This window comes from Peromyscus californicus, unplaced genomic scaffold (genome assembly GCF_007827085.1).
Source record: "Peromyscus californicus insignis strain IS unplaced genomic scaffold, ASM782708v3 Scaffold_20__1_contigs__length_68692818, whole genome shotgun sequence".
Classification (NCBI taxonomy): domain Eukaryota; kingdom Metazoa; phylum Chordata; class Mammalia; order Rodentia; family Cricetidae; genus Peromyscus; species Peromyscus californicus.
The window spans coordinates 24,103,280-24,124,240 of record NW_026294503.1 but is presented as its reverse complement, the minus strand read 5'-3'; the positions used below and the strand labels follow the sequence as shown (position 1 = coordinate 24,124,240).

At 44.7% G+C, this 20,961-nt stretch overlaps 1 protein-coding gene across 5 annotated transcripts in view; it reads left to right on the top strand.

Annotated features, from left to right (window-relative positions):
* The first annotated feature begins 5,371 nt into the window (after positions 1-5,371).
* Positions 5,372-20,961, top strand: part of CUNH8orf76 (chromosome unknown C8orf76 homolog) — a 39,560-nt gene continuing 23,970 nt past the window's right edge. For 2 of the 5 annotated variants that reach the window (XR_008220492.1, XR_008220491.1), the window contains exons 1-4: positions 12,484-12,710; positions 14,749-14,844; positions 15,662-15,874; positions 19,462-19,919. Coding sequence is in view for 3 of the 5 variants with exons in the window: in XM_052747846.1 (XP_052603806.1) it covers positions 12,594-12,710; positions 14,749-14,844; positions 15,662-15,874; positions 19,462-19,919 (884 nt within the window). In the remaining 2 variants the exon portion in view is untranslated. Of the gene's footprint in view, positions 5,820-12,483; positions 12,711-14,748; positions 14,845-15,661; positions 15,875-17,913; positions 17,966-19,461; positions 19,920-20,961 lie in introns of those variants that run through there. The other 3 variants (XM_052747848.1, XM_052747847.1, XM_052747846.1) reach the window with 3 other exon arrangements.

The following is a 20,961-nucleotide window of genomic DNA, read 5'->3' as shown; positions in this document are numbered from 1 at the left end:
ACGCAAATACTCCTGCTCATTAAAATTTATTTGCAAACCCCAACTCAATACTCAGTGCACATGTGTGGCTCTTCCTCTGTGTGCACAGAATAGCAAAACATGTGAGTTGTCTGTGAGGTCAGCTAGGTGGCATTCAGCTCTCCTAATGCAAAGGAACAGCCTTTTTTGCAGTGTAGTGTTATGTTTAGTATTTTTGTGCTTTTTGCCAGTGAGTTCATTGTTTAAAATAGTTCCCAAATGTAATGCTGGAGTGCTGCCTAGTAAATGCAGTGAGTCTGCCTTGTCCCGTGTGGAGAAATGTGTGCTAGCTGAGCTTCATTTCAGTGGAAGCTACATGCTGCTAGCCGTTAATTCAGTGTTAATTAATTGATAGTGGATGTTAACTAGGGTGCCTTTAAACAGAAACACCTCCAGCAAGTTTAGGAATTGATTGATGAAAATCTGGAAGGGCCAGAAGCTTGTATTTTGTTTTTCTGGTTTGTTTTTTTGAAACAGTGTCTGATGTAGCCCAGGCTGGCTTTCAACTTACTGCATAGCTAAGGATGATTTGAATTCTTGATCTTCTTTGCACCCACTTTTCAAGTTCTGGATTCAAGGCATGTATCACCACATCTTGTTCAGTATTTTCTTTTAAGATTTATTTTTATTAATTTTTTATGCTGTAGGAGGTCAGAGGCATTAGATTTCCTGGAGGTGGAGTTACAGGCAGTTGTGGGTACTGGGTATTGAACTCAAGTTGTCTGAAGAGCTATAAACTGCTGGGCCATCTCTCCCCTATTCAGTAATTCTGATGTGCTTTTGTGGAACATAACCATTGAAAATAATGAGAATTGGTCGTAATTTTCCCATTGTGTTGGGTTTTATTTTCATTTTATTGGTAATGCACAAATTTTAAATTTTTATGAGTCTCATTTTCAATTTCTTATTATTGCTTATGCTTTTAGTGTCATGTTTAAAAGCCAACGTTAATCCATATATATATATTTTGGTTTTTCGAGACAGGGTTTCTCTATGTAGTTTTGGTGCCTGTCCTGGAACTTACTCTGTAGACCAGGCTGGCCTTGAACTCACAGAGATCGGCCTGCCTCTGCCTCCTGAGTGCTGGGATTAAAGGCGTGCACCACCACCGCCCGGCCATATATTTTTTTCTTAAGTGTTTTGTGTATTTAGGTTCTTAAACTATTTCTAGTTAGTTTTGTATATAGTATGGAGTAAGGTGTCCAGCTCCACTGCTTTTTTTCCTTAAAAAATTAAAGCATATAAAACAAATGGCTTGTATTATGACACTCTCTTATTCATTTATTTGTTTATCCAATGCACACATTGGTGCGTGTATAGAGGTGCGTGTATAGAGGTCAGAGGACACCTCTCAGGAACCAGTTCTCTCCTTGCACTCTGTGGGTCCCAAAGGTTGAACTCCAGTCATCAGCCTTGGGAGCAAGCACCTCTTTCAGTAGAACAATCTTGCCAGCCCCATTATGACATTTCCATATATATCTGTCATTATACTTTGTTCATATTTGTCCACCACTCATACTTCTCCACTTCTTTCTGGACCCCCGCCCCATCCCTTTTCTCTTTCCATGTCACATAGATATTTAAATCTACATTTCACATCAGAGACAATAAATGGTATTTGTGTTTTCCCCGTATCTTGTTCTCTTTCCTCTCCCTTTAGATCGCCTCCTTCCCACTGGAGGCCCCTCCCACTTTCATGCCATATATGGATTTGTGTTTAAAGCTAGATTTTGCTTCTGAGAGAGACGTGGAATATTTGTTTCAGCCTAACTTGTTTTGCCTAACGTGAAAAACTCCAGTTCTACCTATTTTCCTGAAAATCACAGAATTTTGTTCTTCTCTACAGCTGAGTAGATATGTCACATTTTTTTTTTTTTTTTTTTTTTTTTTCGAGACAGGGTTTCTCTGTGTAGCTTTGCGCCTCTCCTGGAACTCACTTGGTAGCCCAGGCTGGCCTCGAACTCACAGAGATCCGCCTGGCTCTGCCTCCCGAGTGCTGGGATTAAAGGCGTGCGCCACCACCGCCTGGCTGATATGTCACATTTTTAATGGTTCATCTGTCCATGGCCATCCAGGCTGGTTGCATAACTTGGCTGTTGTGAATGGAGCAGCAATAAACATTGGTGTCGTGTGGTATGTTAACTTAGAGTTCTCTAGGTATACACCCAGGAATGGTTTATGGTAGTTAATATATTTTTAAAAACCAGTCTGTCTCCCTGTATCTCTCTCTCTCCCCCCTCCCTGTGTGTGTGTGTGGGTGTGTGTGTGTGGGTGTGTAAGTGCAGGTGTGCACGTGCCATGGCATGCATGTGCCGAGGTAAGAGGACAACTCTTCAGAGTTGTTCTTTGCTGGATTTGTGGAGTCCAGGGACCAAGCGTGGGTTGTCAGTCTGTGCATAGCAAGCATATCTACCATTGAGTCATCTAGCAGACGGTACAATTCAGTGTTTTAAGGAACTTCCCTAATGGTTTCTTTCCCCACCAGCAGCATAGAAAAGGGTCTTGGGACCGGGATTTAGCTCAGTGGTAGAGCGTTTGCCTAGCAAGCTCAAGGCCCTGGGTTCAGTTCTCATCTCCAAAAAAAGAAAAAAAAAAAAAAGAAGAAGAAGAAGAAAAGAAAAAAGAAAAGGGTCTCTTTCCCTACATCTTCACAAGTGTGTTGTTTTTTCTTTCTTTCAAAGAAAATTATTTACTGGTGTGTATACCTCAGGCATCTTCCTCAATTGTTTCTTCCTTCCTTCCTTCCTTTCTTTCTTTCTTTCTTTCTTAACTATGTATGGGTGGCCTGGGTTTGGTAGTGCACACATTTAATCCTAGCACTCAGGAACAGAGGCAGGTGAATCTTTGAGTTGGAGGCCTGCCTGGTCTATAAATCAAGCTCCAGGACAGTATGGGCTATGCAGAGAAGCCCTGTCATAAAAAAACAAAACAAAATAAATCAATATGTGTGTTTTGCCTGCATCTGTGTAAATGCATCATGTCAATGCTTGGTGGCCCTGGAGGCCAATGGCCTGGAACTGGAATTATAGACAGTTAGTTGTCTTCTGTCATATATGGGTGCTGGGAATCAAACCCAGGTTCTCTGTAAGAGCAGCCAGTGACCCTAATCATGGAACCATCTCTCCAGTCCCTGTACTTTTATTGATAATAGCCTTTTTGGCAGGAATGAAATGGAATCTTAATGTGTTTATTGACATTTATCTGATAAGTAAAGATGTTTATTTTGTTTAGTTTTTGGAATCTTTGTAGATTCTAGGTATTACTTCTCTGTCAGATGTATGGTTTGCAAAGATTTTCTCCATTCTGTAGGCTGTCTCTCATCCTGCTGATGGTTTTCTTGTGCCATGCAGAACTCTTTATCTCTGTGCAAGCCCATCTGTCAGTTCTTGAGATTACGTCCTTTGATACTGGAGTTCTTTTGTTTGTTTGTTTTTCAAGATGGGGCTTCTCTGTAACAGCCCTGGCTGTCCTGGAACTCACTTTGTAGACCAGGCTGGCCTTGAACTCACAGAGATCTACTTGCTTCTGCCTCCCTAGTGCTGGCATTAAAGGTGTGCGCCACCACCCCTGGCTGCTACTCCAGAAAGTTTGTGCCTATTTGTCTATCCTGAAGTTTTCTCTCTACAGTCTCGGAGTTTTAGATCTTTTGTGTGTATGTGTGTATTTGTTCATGTGTTGTATGTGTTTGTGTGTGGGGGTGTCTTCCACAGTCACTCTCCACATTAAAATTTTTTATTTTGGTTTTTCCTGCATATTTAAATGGTGCATGCGGGCTGGAGAGATGGCTCAGAGGTTAAGAGCACTGACTGCTCTTCCAGAGGTCCTGAGTTCAATTCCCAGCAACCACATGGTGGCTCACAACCATCTGTAATGAGATCTGGTGCCCTCTTCTGGCCTGCAGACATATGTGCAGGCAGAATACTGTATACATAATAAGTAAATAAATCTTTTTAAAAAATCATGCATGCATAAGCTGCAGCGCACATGTGGAGGTCAAAGGACAGCTTGCAGGCTCCGATTCTCTTCTTCCACCATGTGGGTCCTGGGGATTGAACTCATGTTGGGTTTGGTAGCAAATGCCGTACTTGTTTGTGCCTTCTTGCCAGCCCTCCACCTTAGTTTTTGAGAAGGGTCTCAGTCAACCTCAAGTTCAGTACTTGGTCTAGATTTGCTGGTCAGCAAGCCCATGGACTCCTTCTAGTTCTGCCTCCCCCATGCTGCGATACCAAGCCAGAGTCACTGTACCCAGTTATTTTTTTAATTAATTAAATAAAAAATATTTAACCTGATGCTGGAGGTCAAACTTAGGTACTCATGCTTCCAAAGCATCTTACCAACTGAGCCATCTTCCCTGCCCCACATTTGAATTTGTGTGTGTGTCTGTCTGTCTGTCTGTCTGTGTCTGTGGGTGTGCACGACTGCAGAGTGAGAGAGAGGAATCTAATTCTTGTTCATGTAGACATCTAGTTTTCTTTGCTATTTCTAGCTTCTTTCTTTCTCAGATGATAATCTAGTTGTCTCAGAACCATTTGTCGAAGCAACTATTTTCCCCTTTAAATGAACTTTGCACCCTTGTCAAAAATTAATTGGTTATATTCTTGAAGGCTTATTTTCTGGACTTTCAACTCTATCTTGTTAGTATATATTTCTGTCATTATGCTAGCCCTACAACCACTTAGATTTTTGTAGATTTGTAATAAGCTTTGAAATCAGGAGTGTGAATCTAGCAGCTGTCTTTTTTATGATTTTGTTGAGGGGCTTGTAAGATGGCCCAGTGGATAAAGGTGCTTGCTGCTAGTCCTGAGTACCTAAGTTTGATCCCCAGAACCACACAGTGGAGAGAGAACCAACTCTTAGAAGTGGTTCTTTGACCTCTATATATGCCCCCCCCAACACACACAAATTAATAACTAAATTTAAATTTTTTTCCTTGGGAGTTGGGGTTCTGTTTGACTCCCTTTGCAATTCCATGTAAATTTGAGGATTGGCTTTTCCATTTTAAAGCAGATGGTTGAACATTTGATCAGATTATGTTGATTCTGTAGATTTCTTTGGGTAGCATAACATGCTAATGATGTTGGCTTCCTGTCTGCAAACAGAATATTTGCCATTCTATGTATTTGATCTTACTAAATTTCTTTCAGTAATGTTTTATAGTTTTTAAAAAGTGTAAAAGTCTTTCACTTTTTGGATTAAATTTATTCCTGTATATTTTATTCTGTTAGATCTTGATATTAATGGGATTGCTTTCCTTTTTAATTTAATTATTTTTATTTATTTATGTGTGTGTGTGTGTGTATCTGTGTGTGTGTAAATGTACATGTGAGACTGGGTGGCCGCTGTGTTAGTTTTTCGACTGCGTTGTGTGCTTACCCTGCAAGGAAATGCCACGAAACACGACAGAATCCGCTAACAAGAGTTTTATTAAAGGGACAGAGAGTGAGCAGGCCTGTGGGAAACACGTGTGTGGAGAGGAAGAAGGAACCGGGAACATGGCGCCTGATTTTAAAGGCTGGGCGTGGACAGATCAGCGTCACTACTACACGCAAGCGCGTAGATCACATGGCCACGTTGCGCGCTTACGTGGCTAGTGGGACGTCATGGATCTTGGTCCCGCGAGATGCCCTGACCCGGAAATGGCTATCTGGACCTGGACCTAGCCAGGCGGAAGTATCCGCCAGGCATAGGCAGACACGCCTGACCGTGGGGGCTTGTTGTAAACCTTTCACGCTGAACTACCCAGAATGGGTGCTGGTAATTGAACTTGGATCCTCTGCAGTAGCAGTACATGATTATAACTGGTAAGTCATCTCTCTAGTCCCTGGAATTCCATAAGTTATTTTTGTTTGATGATGTGGTTAAGATGCAACTTACCCAGTTCATTTATTAGATCTACCAGCTTTCGTGTGGGTTCCTTAGATTTTTTTCTATACATAGGATCTCGTCATCTGTGAACAGATGTTCGTTTCAGTTTGGTGCCTTTTTTATTTTCCTTGTCTCGTATCTTTTGCTGTAACCTCTAATACTGTGTGTGAAAACAGAACAGAGAGGTGTTGTAGACTATTATTTTCAGATGTGTTACGTTTGTTTATGCTGTGGAACATTTCTTTAGTGATGCAAAGGTGTGTTGCATTCTTTTTATGTTGCATTTGTTTAACTCTGTGAGGTTGTGTTACTGTGCCTGTCTAAAACACCTTATTGGTCTAATAAAGAGCTGAACAGCCAATAGATAGGCAGGAGAGGAATAGGCAGGGCTGCCAGGCAGAGAGAATAAATAGAAGTCTGAGGAAAAAAGATAGAGGAGCAAAAGAAGAAGGAGCGAGAAAAGAAGGGGCCAACCACCCAACCACACAGCCAGACATGGAATAAGGAGGAAAGAAAAGATACACAGAAATAGAGAAAGGTAAAAGTCCAGAGGCAAAAGGTAAATGGGAAATTTTAAGTTAATAAAAGCCAGAAAGAAACAAGCCAAACTAAGGCCAGGCATTCATAAGTAATAGTAAGTCTCCGTGTGTATTTATTTGGGAGCTGGGTGGCGGGCCCCCCAAAGAGTACAAGCGAAGGAGTAAAAACAACAGTGAGGTGTTCTGTTTACAGCAGGCTGTACTTAAACCAGCACTTAGGGGTGGAAGCAAGAGGATGAGGTCAGATTGAACCCAGACCAAGTTCCAGGCAGAAGAAGCACTGACTTAACAAAAACAAGGGAGGAGAAAGAACAGAGAGAAGGGGGGTTTTCTTACAATGTGTTTTTACACAATAATGTTTAAAATAAAATTTATTTTTCAATTAAGAAAGAAGAAATAAAGGGGAGAATAAAAGGCCAAAAATATCTCAGTCTTTGAGCATGTTGGAACACTTTGACAAGTAGCCAGGAAGAAGCTAGGGGCCACCCAGACTAAGAGCTTAGTGTCCTGCTGTGTCTTTTCTGTGCACACATCTTGCTCTGAGCATATGCAGAGCTTTCTAAAGTCTCCCAAATGCACACGAACTTTTCAATTTGCAAAGAATCCCTCCCCCCCATTCTTTTCTGTCAGGCCTTTGTGATGTTTTGTCTTGACTAGTCATCTGCCCCAAGATTTTAGAAGTTGGTAGGTTTTTTTTTTTTAACACTTTCAAACAACACCCACTGCTTTTTAGTCAAAATTCCAGGATATATAAAGTAAGTGGATGCTTTGTAAGTCCTTCAGCAGCCCCTTGACAGAACAGACATATCTAATAATTTGTAATGGGGGCTTTTCTGCATTTTCTAGATCTAGGAGGTCGGGCTGCACACTGAGAACACAGACTAATTATTATTTGTCTCCTCCTAAAATAGAACTTACACTAGAGCAAGAATCTTTTATTTATATATATTATATACATATAATGAATATGAATATATTCATAATATACGAATAATATATAAATATATGTATATATGAGTAATATATATATATATATATATATATATATATATATATATATATATATATATATAATTTGTCAATATGCATACCTCTGTGCAGGTACCTATGGAGGCCAGAAGAGGGCACCAGATACCCTGCAGCTAGAGTTAACAGGTGGCTGTGAGCTGCCTGGTGTGGGTGCTGGGAAGGGAACTCTGGTCCCCTCCAAGAACAGCAAGTGCCCTTCAGGGCTGAGCCATCTCTCCAGCCCTGAGTGTATGGATCTCATCTGTCTTATTTACCACTGTATGCTCCATTCTGAAAACAGTACTTTTCTTACAGCATATAAACACAGATTTTAGTTGAATCAATGAGTGTACTACTATACAAATTCTTCAGAATATGAGAAATGTATGTTGGTAATTTATTCATGAGAATTAGTGGGATAGCATTCATGTCAGAAATAGAAGGAACAGTTTTTAGGAAAAGTAACAAACAGAAAGACCAGTAAGATGGCTCATTGGATTAAGGCACTGGCCTCCAAACCTGATGACCTGAGTTTGACTCCTGGGAGCCACATGGCAGAGGGAGGAACTAACTCGTGTAAGTTGTCTTCTGACTACTACATGGGCACTGTGGCATTTGCCCCCACCCAAATAAATAGATAAATGTAATTTTTAAAAAAATTAAAGAAAAAGATGGAAAAGTGGAAAAAGAACTATTTACCATCTTCATAGAGCCAAAGGGGTAGCTCAAAGGAAAACTGCTTGGGTCAGAAAGGCAAAGAGATAGGTCTATCATGGAAGGCCCTTTTCTACAGTAAGTCCAGAAAGGCTCTGCCCCTACTTCACTCACTCTGCTCACGGTGACAGAAACAAGGGAGGATTGGGTTGTTCGGGCTCACAGTCTCAGAGGGGTTTCAGTTTGGTATGGCAAGGGCAGCATTTTAGCACAAGTGTCTGAGTCAAGGGCTGCAGTGTGTGGGGAAGCTTTGCACATCTTGACAGACCAGGAGTGTAGACAAATTGCTAAATGGTCTTATTAAATAAAAACCCGGAGCCAGATATGGGGGTGAAAACTTGAGAGATCAGAGAACTAGGAAAAGCCACAAGCTAACCTCACCTCACTGACACCTCAGGCTCCAAAGAGACCTACTTTTTTTTGTTTGTTTTTTTTCGAGACAGGGTTTCTCTGCATTGTTTTGGTGCCTTTCCTGGATCTCGCTCTGTAGACCAGGCTAGGCTCGAACTCACAGAGATCCACCTGGCTCTGGCCCCCTCCCCACCGCTGCCCGGCTCAGAGAGACCTACTTCTTCTTCTTCTTCTTTTTTTTTTTTCTTGAGACAGGGTTTCTCTGTGTAGCTTTGCGCCTTTCCTGGAACTCGCTTTGTAGACCAGGCTGGCCTCGAACTCACAGAGATCCGCCTGCCTCTGCCTCCTGAGTGCTGGGATTAAAGGTGTGCGCCACCACCGCCCAGCGAGAGACCTACTTCTTATATACCCACACCTATATGCCTTTCTGTTCTGCCATCTGATTTGCTCTCTCCATCCAGCTACATCACTTCCTCTTTCTGCCCAGCTCTGTCACTTCCTGTCTGTCTGTACAGACCTCCAGACCTCTATGGTTAGTGTTGGAATTTAAGGCATGTGCCACCACACCTGGCTCTGTTCCCAGTGTGGCCTTGAATTCACAGAGCTCCAGACAGATCCCTGCCTTCTGAATGATAGGATTAAAGGTGTGTGCTACCATTGCCTGACTTTTATGTTTACTATAGTGGCTGGCTTTTTCCTCTAATCCTCAGATAAACTTTATTGGGTTGCACAAATAAAATATCACCACACAGGAGCCCTTGCCAGGAACGAAAATCAGATAGAACCTTCAGGGACTTGCCCCCAGTGACCTACTTCCCGTCAGGCCCCACTTCTACAGGCAGCCTTTCACACAAGCTGGGGATGAAATATTTAAAGTGTGAGCTGTGAGACACATTTCACATCCAAACCTTGATACCAGCACAATATCAAAATATGTAACTAAATAACCTGCTTGTGTCCATGTTTATCAGCTACCCCCCCCCCAAGTTAGTATGGTCTCTACATGAGCACAGAGCTACACACATAGGCCCCCAGACACATGGAATGATGCAGAGAGTTCATACATGGATACTCTGTGGCAAGTGTAGTTTGGATTGATCCCCTCAACAGGAGTCAGGGATGACTGGGTGCCAGACACTGCTCACATAGAGGTGAATGACCTAGTCAAGGCCTAAATGAGCTCATGGTCTACTGTGGGTGACTGACAAATGAGCATTAGATTAAAAAAAAAGCCTCAACCCCAGCCTTTGGAAATGCCAAGTGCCCTTGGACATGGTGTGTGAACCTAGACCGGGGCAATGGGAGCCAGGCTGAGGGGAGGGGAGGTCAGGAAAGGATTCTGGGAATTGGTCACATAGATAAAGGGCACTGGGGTTGGGGTGGCTTCCTGATAAAAGGAGTGGTGAGTTGGTACCTAGTTAGGACAAGAGGGTTGCAAGAGGAGGGGCATACTGAGGGCTGACTGTGGCAGGCCTGTTGAGAACAGCTGCTGGGGAGCAGGGCTCACTTGAGGTCATGGGGCGCAGCGAGGGTAGGCTCATGGTCTAGGCTGGGGAAACGCTTCCACAGGGAAACATTGGCTCTCCTCCCCAGATCACAGGCAGGACACCAGCATGTGACCACAGCTGAGAAGTACTTCTGCCTCCCTTGGTACCCCTCCTTTACCACCACCCATCCATTCAGCATGCTTTGGCCAAGGTCTGTCTGGGAGCTGAGTTTACAAGAGTGAAAAAGACAGCGTCCAACTTTCCCACTGTCTACAGTTCGTGGAATGCCACAGTGAGGGAAATAAGTGAGCAGAGTGTTGCCTGAAAAGGTGGCAGCTGCCTTGTGATGGGCAACTCAAACAGGCACCTCAATCAAAAATACGACTTTCATAGCTATTAAGCTGCAGAAACAGGTTTTTAAAAATCATAATCACTCAGTTTGATAGTTATAGAAATCCCATTTACTCTCTAACATAGTGATTCTCAACCTGTGGCTCATGACCCTCTTGACAAACAAATATCTCCAAAAAGTATTTACATTTCAATTCATAACAGCAAAATTACAGTTATGAAGTATCAATGAAAATAATTTTACGGTTGGGAGTCACTGCAACATGAGCAACTGTATTAAAGGGTCGCAGCATTAGGAGGATTGAGAACCACTGCTCTAACACCACCAAACACCTGCCTTTTCTAAGTATACATAGATTTAACTGTTACAGTGCCCGATGCCCTCTTGTTTTATTGGCTTACTGTCTTGGGCTTATCAAGCGAGGCGATGCTACCAGACCTTGGCTCCTCAACTGCAATGGGGAATTCAAACTGTATTATTGGCAAAGTCCTAATTCTAACTAGTTTGCTGTCCATCAGGCTTCCCAGGGTCCTAACAGCTACATTCTCACTTTCAGCTGGAATTCTATCATAGAATGAGGCAATGCTGGTGGACTCAAGCTGGGTAGAAGTTTGGATTGGCTGTTATAGAGAATTTGGGTTCAGCTTTTCAAAGGAAAGAGAAGCAATCATTAGTCAATAAATACACAGTACACAAATCTGCCATGGCTGCAGGAGTAAAGTAACCAAGCAGGTTTTTAGTGGCAAAAGGTTGGAAACTACTAAGCCCAGGAATCTTGAGCCCTAAGAGCAGTGAACTATCACTTACCCACATGCAGACCTAAAGCAACTGGCCGCCTTCTCAACACAAGCTCTAGTTCAGTTAGTTGTTGGGCAGGAGTCTAGAGCCAGCTGGCTTCAGAGCAGGAGGGAAGACATTCCGGGACCAAACAGCTTTCATAAAGAAAAGGCTAGAGAAATCCCCGACGCCTGCCTTTGCTCTGCTCTTATGCTGCTCCTGGAGCAGGGATTTTAAATGAACCCATGTCACCCTCTGGCCATCTGACAAGCTTTATAAGCCTCACTTTAATCAATACCCATTTCACACACTGGGTTGAACAGCTAGTAAAGCAAGGATCTTGAAGCCAGACACACATGGCTCTTGCAGTTATCCAGTACTGTGCTTCTAAGACGACATACCAGAATTAGGGCAAATATCTCTTTCTTTTTAGGACCTCATTTTTTTTTTCTTGGTGATGGTATTATGTATTGTTTTCTTATATTTTTCTGTAATATCCAAATTTTTCTTAATATGGAGTATTGCATTACTGATGGGAAAACAAAACAACCTCACTATTAAACATGGATTTCCCCGGGACGAATCCATCAGCAGTTACCGCCTAGCCTACGTGGAGTCTTCAGATGAGTCTGTTGAATACGAAGCTAGGTTCCACATTTTGTGAGTTATGAGCAGATGGATTTTGAAACCGGGGGAGGTGGCTTAAGTTGCCCATAGAGTCTGGAGAATAGAAAATAGAGCTGAAGAAAGAACCCTGAAAAGACAAACGGTGGAAGAAGAGCAAGTGAGAGGAAAAACAAAAAAGCCTTATTACTAGCTCTGCATTACTTTCCAGAGTCAAGACACTTCTGGAAAGTCTTAGAGTTCTGCTAGTCAGATCGAGTCTAGCTTTTTATAAATTTCTGAGTAGTTCTGGTCTCTTCTTTAGAGACGCGGGGCTTTTTCAGCTAGTTTACCTGACCTCTTCAAGCCCAATATTTTCGTTTACAAAACAGGAATTACTGCCTTTCTCGCAGTTGCTATTGGGAGAAGACGGAAAATGCAAAATAAAATGGGGGAGGGGTAACACAATGAGAATACTGCCAGTGTTTAAAACCGGTACCTAAGTTAGCCGGCTCCCCACGGACCCCGATTTTTCGAGGTAGGCAGGGAACGAGTACTCTATTCAGCTCCTGACACGGAGAAGTCAAACTCTTTGCTGTGAGGTTCAAGAAGCCCGAGAGTCAGGTAATAATTTCTGCTCCACCACGACCCCCAGCTTGGGTAACAGCCCCTACATGCGCGGCCGCTGAAAGACTACCACTCCCAGAATGCTACGCTCCGGCCGACCGCCCACCGCTTCCGGGTGGGCTGCGCGCCGGCGCCGCTCTAGGCACTACCTCGTCTCGGTGCCTGGCTGCCGCCGCGCGTTTCGGATGCTGGGGGCTGGGAGCCGCTCCAAGTGTGACCCGGTTTCGAGGCCTGGCTGCGCGCGCGCGCGCCATGGAGGCCGGGTGCTGGGTGCTCGGCGGCGAATTTGAGGACTCGGTGTTCGAGCAGAGGCCCGAGCGGCGGCCCGAGCCGCCCGCGCCCTACGGCGCCAAGCTGTGCGAGCCCCAGGTGAGACGGCTGGCTCCCGCCGCTCCGCATCGGAGCCTGCCTGCGGCCAGGCCAGCCCCCGCCACTGTCCGGCAGGCAGCCCTGCAGTCGGGGCTTGTGAGCACGGCCGCCTCCCTCTTCCCGCCTCCTGTCGTCTGTCCCCACCCTCCCACAGGTCCCGCAGGCCGGCCCGGGCTAGTGCCACACAACACCTCCCTGCCCCCAGCCCGGCCCCGGTGGTCACCAGCGCATTCTTGCAGGCCCCCCGACAGTCTGGGAGAATAAAATAGTCTCAAGCCAATTTAGTTTCATCGTTTTCTAATAGGATAATGAAAATGGGGTGGAGGTTTATAGATCATTGTTAAGAAGTGGGGAAGGGCTAGTTAAAAATCAGTGTGACTAGATAGCTGCAAAGGGCCGAAGCTAACTGTGGCGCAAACATCTAGTCTTGAGTGACGTGGTGTTTGAAGAATAGAACGAAGTTTTCCTTACCGTGGTGGCTCAGGAGGAGAGAGACTAATTTAGCAAGCTTGTGATGCGCGGTGGCACAGAGTGAAGTATTTTAGAAATACAGCCAAGCCATCAGAATGTGCTAACTACATTCGAGTCAACAGAATTTAGAGACAGACTTTCTTTGGCCTCAGCAGGTTTTATTGTAAAAGGGAGTAGGAGATGCGTCTTTGGCCATACAAAATGCTTTTCATCCTTTTTTGTGTCCTTTCGTCGGGAGTTAAATCTCAATCTCACTTTGTATCCAGGGGGTTTAAATCAGAAGAGGGAAGTGTTCTTAGAGATGCCCAGAACCCTCCCTTCAGTTGTAATTTCCTTTGCTCGGATTCTCTGTGTGCCTGTGTGACATTTTCACAGTAGCACCGTTACCATAGTAATCACAGCCTCCTGTGTCTTGTGCGTAGGATTGTCAATCCCTTTCACCCCACTGCTCTAAAAGAAAACAGATACTGCTTTAAAGAGTCCTTGGTACCGTATAGGATACGGTTGAAAATATGTGGTTTTTTTTCTTGTTTTTTCTTTTTTTTTACAAATATGTTATTGACGTGTTTATACTAGTGGTCATTAAAGAATTTATTGTTAACCACATTCATTTATTTGTGTGTGTGTGTGTGTGTGTGTGTGTGTGTGTGTGAGTGAGAGAGAGAGAGAGAGAGAGCGAGAGAGAGAGCGAGCCATGGCACTGTGTGGCAGTTGGGACAAACTGCAGGTATTGGTTGTTTCCTTCTTCCACAGGGGTCCATGATCTCGGACTTGGTGACAAGTGCTTTTACCCACAGAGCCATCTCACTGACTCTGTATTTGTGATCATTTTAACAAAAACCTGGGCCATTAGCGAGATGACTCAGCAGATAAAGTCACCTGCAGCCAGGTCTTGATGACCTGAGCTCTGTCACCAGAACCTACACGGTAGAAGGAGAGAACGGACTCCGGCAAAGCGTGCTCGGACTTCCACATGTTCACAGTGGCTTGGATGTGACCTCACGCATCTAATATATTGAAAAAATGATTTTAAAAAATCGGGCCACCATTAGGATTGTCATTGGTGGCCAGGGAGGTGGCTCAGTGGTAAGTGCTTAATACCAAGCATGCGGATCTGAGCACCCCTATAAAAAACTGGGCATGGCAACCGGCACTGGGAGGTGGAGACAGGAGCACCCTGGGGCTTGCTGGTAGCCAGGCTAGCCAATCGGTAAGCTCCAGGTTCAGTGAGAGACCCTGTCTTGAAAAAGATGAGGACTGATAGAGAAAGACAGCCGGCCCTCACACCACACAGACACAGGCATCCACACACCTGCACACACATATGTATCATTTGGTCTGCGCGGTCATGTCTGTAATCTCAGCACTTGGGGGGCATAATGAGACCCTGTTTCAGAAAACAGCAGAAATGTAGCCGTTCTTTGTCCACTGTTTTCCCTTGAGTCTCATCCTGAAGACGCGTGTCCTTGGCGGTTAAATGGTTGTATTGTGGGAACCTGCTTTTGATGGCGATGTGGAAAAGCATGGCTTCACTCTTCCTCATAAATGCTGTCTTCTTGACTTCTAGTGGTTTTATGGAGAGACGGGAAGTAGTGAGGATACTGAAGTTCTCACTCTCAAGAAATTCAGAGGGGACCTGGCCTACCGACGACAGGAATACGAGGTGGGAGTCAGCCCGTGACAGACTAGGGTACTTGAAGTGGGCTCTTGTTTTATCAAAATAGCACATGTAAAGAGCAGTGTGTGCCAAGTTAGGAGTGTGCTTTGTGGAGATGGAGTTAGTCTTCGGCAATGCCTGTAGATAATCTTAGAATCCTAAGTCCGAGTCTTTTCTTTAGGGTCCATATTACGTTCTGTTTTTTCATAATTCCAACCAAAGACTGTTTTGGGAGTCCTTATGGTCTGTTTCCCTAGACTCTATATCGACTCACCCGTGACTCTCCAGCATGTCACAGGGACAAATTCCCCAAAATATGCCAGAAAAGGGAAGAATGAACAATCAGATGCCAGATTGCTTCACATATACGTCCCATCTCATCTTTGTGCAAGTATTAATAAGGTATAATAGCTGGGCCTCGTGGTATATGCCTTCAATCCAGCGCTTTCGAGGTGGAGGCAGAGGCGGAGGCAGAGGTGGGTGGATCCCTATGAGTTCAAGTCCAGCCTAATTAATCAAATTAAGCAAATTCCAGGCCAGCTGGAGTTATCTATGTCTCAAAAGACACACACACACACACACACACACACACACACACACACACACACACACACGTCCCAGTAAATCTAGGACTCAAAGCCTATTCTGTTTGCATCTAGAATGTTCTGTCTCTAATGCTGTGATGTTTACCATAGTTGTAGACATTATGACCTGCAGCTATCTGTCTCTACCTTTTAGAAAAAACATTAATAGTACTGTTTGAAGCACTTAGGTCTCCCATAGGTCACTGGAGAGGTCAGTTATAATACTACTTTCTGCGTAGGCAACGGTCATCTCTACACTGGATCCCCATCCTCCTTATGCCTTCCCTTCTTCCTTTAATAATTGTCAGAAAGCGCTGCGGGAATACTCCAGGATCTCTGAACAGTTGCCGTCTACCAATGTTGCCATGAAAAGGGATGTCCAAGAAGGCCAGGCCCGGTGTCTGGCTCAGCTGGGGAGACACAAGGAAGCACTGGAGATTGCAGCAGACTTGGTGAGTGGCTCCGTCGCTTGTTCTCACACTCCCCTGTACCAAGGACGTCGGAGTCGTTCACTCACTGAAGAACAAACCTCCAGTGGAAGCGGGATTGGTGGGCTGGGGTTACCGAGGGAAGCTCGGTGCACCAGATGTGATTATTTTCTTGGAATATTTTCCCTGTGCTAAGATGAGAATTATTGCTTAGAAATCTTATTTTCAGAAGTTTTATTTTTATGAGGAATATATACTCAGGTAGGATTATGAGTGATTTTTCTTTTGATTTTTCGAAGATATATTTTAAATTTTAATTATGTGTGTATATATATGTGTGTGTGTGTTGGGGTTGAAGTGTGGGTATGGACGTGGAGTGCAGGTGCCCAGGAGCCTAGAGACATTGGATCCCCCTGGAGCTAGAGTAGAGCTGGTTGTGAGCTACCCAGTGTGGGTACTGGGAACCAAACTTGGATCCTCTGCAAGAGCAACGAGCGCTCTTAACCACCGAATCATCTCTAGTCCCGTTGTTTTATTATTGCAGCCCTGGGGAAATCCCTGAAACACATTTAAATGGAATTTAATGTCCAAAGAGGGGCATACCAACCATGCCATCAAACCCTCCTTTATTAATTTAGCATACCAGTCATCTTAGTTAGGGTTTCTATTGCTGTGAAGAGATACCATGACCATGGCAACTCTTCTAAAGGAAAACATTTAATTGGGTGGTTCGCTTACAGTTCAGAGGATCAGTCCAGTATCATCATGGCTGGGAGCATGGCAGTGTGCAGGCAGACATGATGCTGGAGAAGTAGCTGAGAGTCCTGCATTTTGCAGGCAACAGGAGGTAGTCTGATTGTCACACTGAACAAAGCTTGAGCAAAAGAGACCTCAAAGCCCGCCTCCACAGTGACACACTTCCTCCAACAAGGCCACACTTCCTGATAGTGCCACTCCCTTTGGGATTATGGAGGCCAATTACATTCAAACTACCACACCAGTAAACTCACCTTATTAATCATATTATCAGGACCATAGTCTAGAGCCCAGCGTATTGGTGCATGCCTGTAATTCCAGCACTCGGGAGGCTGTGGTGGTAAGAGCATCACAAGTTCAAGACCAGTCTAGTCTACATACATATATATACATACATATATGTATATATATGTATACATATATATATGTATATATACACACACACATATATATACACACATATATACATATATATATACATACACACACACATATATATACATACATACATATATGCGTACCCTGTTTTTTAAAAAAAGCAGGAGTCGGGGAGGGATCACAGTCTGTGTGTGGCACCTACTTCACACTGACATATATCTGCTTTCCCAGTGGCAACGTGTTTTTGAATAGTAGAATGCATTATAGATAGTAGCAGAAGAAGTGGAGCATTTGCTAGAGATAATCCAGACATGTTCTTATTAGAAAGGAAAGGCATAATTAAAGTAGTTTTTGCATGTTGTCTATTTACTTAGAGGTGGTGGGGATTCATACGCTACAGCCTGTGTGGAGGTCAGAAGACAGTTGGGGGGCGTTAGTCTCCTTCCACCGAGTGGTTTCCAGGGATTGAACCCAGGTCCTCAGGCTTGGCAGCAAGCGCCTTTACACACTGAGCCAGCTCAGAAGGGCACAGCCTGGCTTTAGAGAATTCATTGTTCAGCAGTTAGGTCACATCTGCGGTACACAGGGCACTGTGCCATGTCTGTGTACCCTAACTCAGAATCGAACCCAAGGCTCTTATTATTGCCGTAAGCAATAGAAACAGTTAAAGCAAGGTGTGCCCAGTGCTTGGGTAGATATGGTGTCACCAAATAAGTTATGTGCGTCTGTTTCCTGTTTTTCCTCTCGGCATGGGAATGCTCCAAGAACTCAGCAGGCTTTTTCACTGCCTGCTGTACTGGTTCCTGTAGGCTTCCTCCTGGGTGGTTTACTGGTTCTTGTAGGCTGCATCCTGGGTGGTTTACTGGTTCCTGTAGGCAGCATACTGGGTAGTTTGGCCTCTGTTTGACACTCGGTTTTGTTCTGTGCAGGTGTGTGACCTGGACAGGCCGGGCTTCCCTTAGATTTCACATCGGGTTGAAGGTAATTTCACTCTGCCATCTGCTCTCTGCAGACTAATTTGGAAAAAGTGGACCCTTTTCTCTAATCCACAGGGCATCTGCCATATGGCAGGTTAGGTGAGAGATGATGGCTCTTAAGGAGACTTCAAAAGGGTTTTCTGATCAGAAGGAAACAGAGCAACCTCCTGTGGCCAGGGACAGCAGGGACGGCATTTGGGTGCAGTACCAAGCTGAGAGCTTCAGGCTTGTCCTGGGTAAGAAGTCCAAGCCAAGTCAAAGATGCAGATGGGATTCCTGCAAATCCTCAAGGAAATTACCTCGGGGTTTAGAAACTCTGAAATATTAAAAAGAAACCATTAGGTCAGCGCCTAATAAGAAAATGCACACAGACCTCACCACGGTGACAGGACTGGGGAGAGATGTGCTCATGGCTTCAGAGTCCACACTCCGGGGTCACTGGCCTTGTGTTTCTGGGCTGCAGTGAGGCGGTGTGACATGATGGAGGGTGTAACTGAGACAGCAGCCTCTCCTGGCAGCAGGGTGATGTGGGACAGAGGCACTGGCGGACTCTCTCTTTCTCTCTGTTATTCCGTCTGGGAAGCCAGCTTATGGGGTCTACCCCATTTAACTAGTATGTTCTAGAACTGTCCTTCGATGCTCCCCTGGGTGCTTCTCACACCATCAGGTTGTCAGCTGAGACTGGGCATCACACGTTCACCCCTTACCAGTATGACACAAGATGACCATAACAGGACTATGGTAAAGTTGAACAATCCATGGCATTTATATTTTTGGTGTTGAATTTTGTCAGGTCACTTATACATGAGCTGCTGCATTATGGCATTGGGGTGTTGTGGTGGTTTGAAAGAAAATGGCCCCCACAGGGAGTGGCACTATCAGGAAGTGTGGCCTTGTTGGAGGAAGTGTGTCACTGTGGGGGCAGGCTCTGAGGTCTCCTATGCTCAAGCTATGCTCAGTATGACACAGAGTCCCTTCTGTTGATTGGGGATCCAGATGTAGAACTCTCAGCTCCTTCTCCAGCACCATGGCTGCCTGCATGCCACCATGGCACCCACCATAATGATAATGGACTCAACCTCTGAACTGTAAGCCAGCCCTAATTAAATGCTTTCCTTTATAAGAGTTGCTATGGTCATGGTGTCTCTTCACAGCAATAGAAACCCTAAGAAAGGTATCTATGAGTTGCTGGGGACCATTTCCTGGATCATTTTCCAGGTTTATGGTTTCATATTTGTGTGTGTGTGTGTGTGTGTGTGTGTGTGTGTGTGTGTGTGTGTGTGTGTACGTACATGTGTGCATGCTCCAGCCAGCCACAGCTTTCACTGGCCCTAGGTTATGGTTTGAAACACAAAAGCTGTGGAAGTATTAAGTTTACTTGATCCATATAGCACCTAAAAATACTTCTGGTTTATAACATACACAACTTGGGCTTTTAGGTGCTTCCATTTTTATATGAAAACATTTTGTAGTTAAGATTCTTTTGTTCCTTCTCCTCAGGAAAATAAAGCAACCAACACGGACCATCTAACCACGGTGCTCTACCTCCACTTGGCTATTTTTTCAAGTTTTCAGAACTTGGAGAAGACAATTCTGTGCTTGCAAAAACTGATTTCCCTTCATCCTCTGAACCCTTGGAGCTGGTGGAAATTGGCAGAGGCATACCTGAGTCCAGGGCCAGGCCTACTGGCATTGTGTACGTCATCTCGGGGACAGACGAGTGTCACCTCAAGTAACCAAGCTATCAGTTCCTCGGGTGTGTGCTCTGGAACAGGCCGCCTTCTGTGTTTCCCAGCAGCCTTGCCTGAGAGTGCAGTGCTTTCCCTGGAGGCAAGTGGTTGTAACATCCAGAAGGCTGAGGAGGCTCCACAGAAGATGCAGAACTGTCTGGCAGAATGGAGAGAAGCTGCAGGGCTGGAGGCTCGGATGAAGGCATGTGCCTCTCTGGTTCGCGCCAGGTAAGCCGAGAGAGGGTATGTCAGCACCTGGGGTGAGCTCGGAGAAAGGCTGGTTCTTCGTTTTAAGGAGGAAAGATTTGTTTCTTTAAGTTAATTTTTGAAGTTAGCATCCATGGTATGCAGGGAATGAGGAATCCCATACAAGGCTGGTGGGAATATAGACTAGTATGGCCACTGAGATATAGGGATCCAGAAATAAGATAAGTGAAACTAAGCTAGGGCCTGGTACGCACGCCTTTAATCCCAGCACTTGGGAAGCAGAAGCAGGTAGATCTCTGTGAGTTTGAGGTCAGCCTGGTCTACATAGAGAGTTTCAGGGCAGTCAGAGCTATGTAGAGAGACGCTGTCTCAAACAAACAAACAAAAAACCCACCCCAAAAGAAAAGCCAAAAATAAAAGTACCGTATGACCCAGCTGTGACGTATACCTGAAGCACTCTGAGCTAACATGCCCCAAAGATACTTGTGCACCCATGATTATCACTGCTCTATTCACAGTGACTAAGAAGTGGACATGACGGTTCCTGATGTCTGTTAGTACAAGAAAGCCCAGCCATCTGGGAAATGAATATAAACCACAACGGGACACAAACAAATGTTAAAATATTTCATAATGCTATTGGTATAGACCTGGAATTCCAGCACTTGGGAGCCTGAGCCAGGAGGATCATGAGTTCAAAGCCAGCCTGAACTATGTAGTGAGAATCTGACTTAAATGAACAAGACAAAGTCTCATAGTTGGGGGCGTGAGGGAGGACAGGTCGGGCCTCTGAGGAACTCAGGCAGCATTCACTGAAGAAGCATTCCCTTGCACCTGTAAATCAGAAACCCACAGTCCCGTGTGATGTGGGGAGGATGTGGGGTCATCTGTAGGAGTCACCTCAGTGAAAACAGCTAATGCCCACCCCAGGAGTTTGGGGAGATGGTGCAGACAGGAGGTGGAAACTGCCCAATGGTCATTACCCTGTGTGGAAAAAAAAGGCAAATGAAAAAAGACGGCTCTTGTTATTACTCAAGATAGAGTGTTAAGATTGGAAACAAAC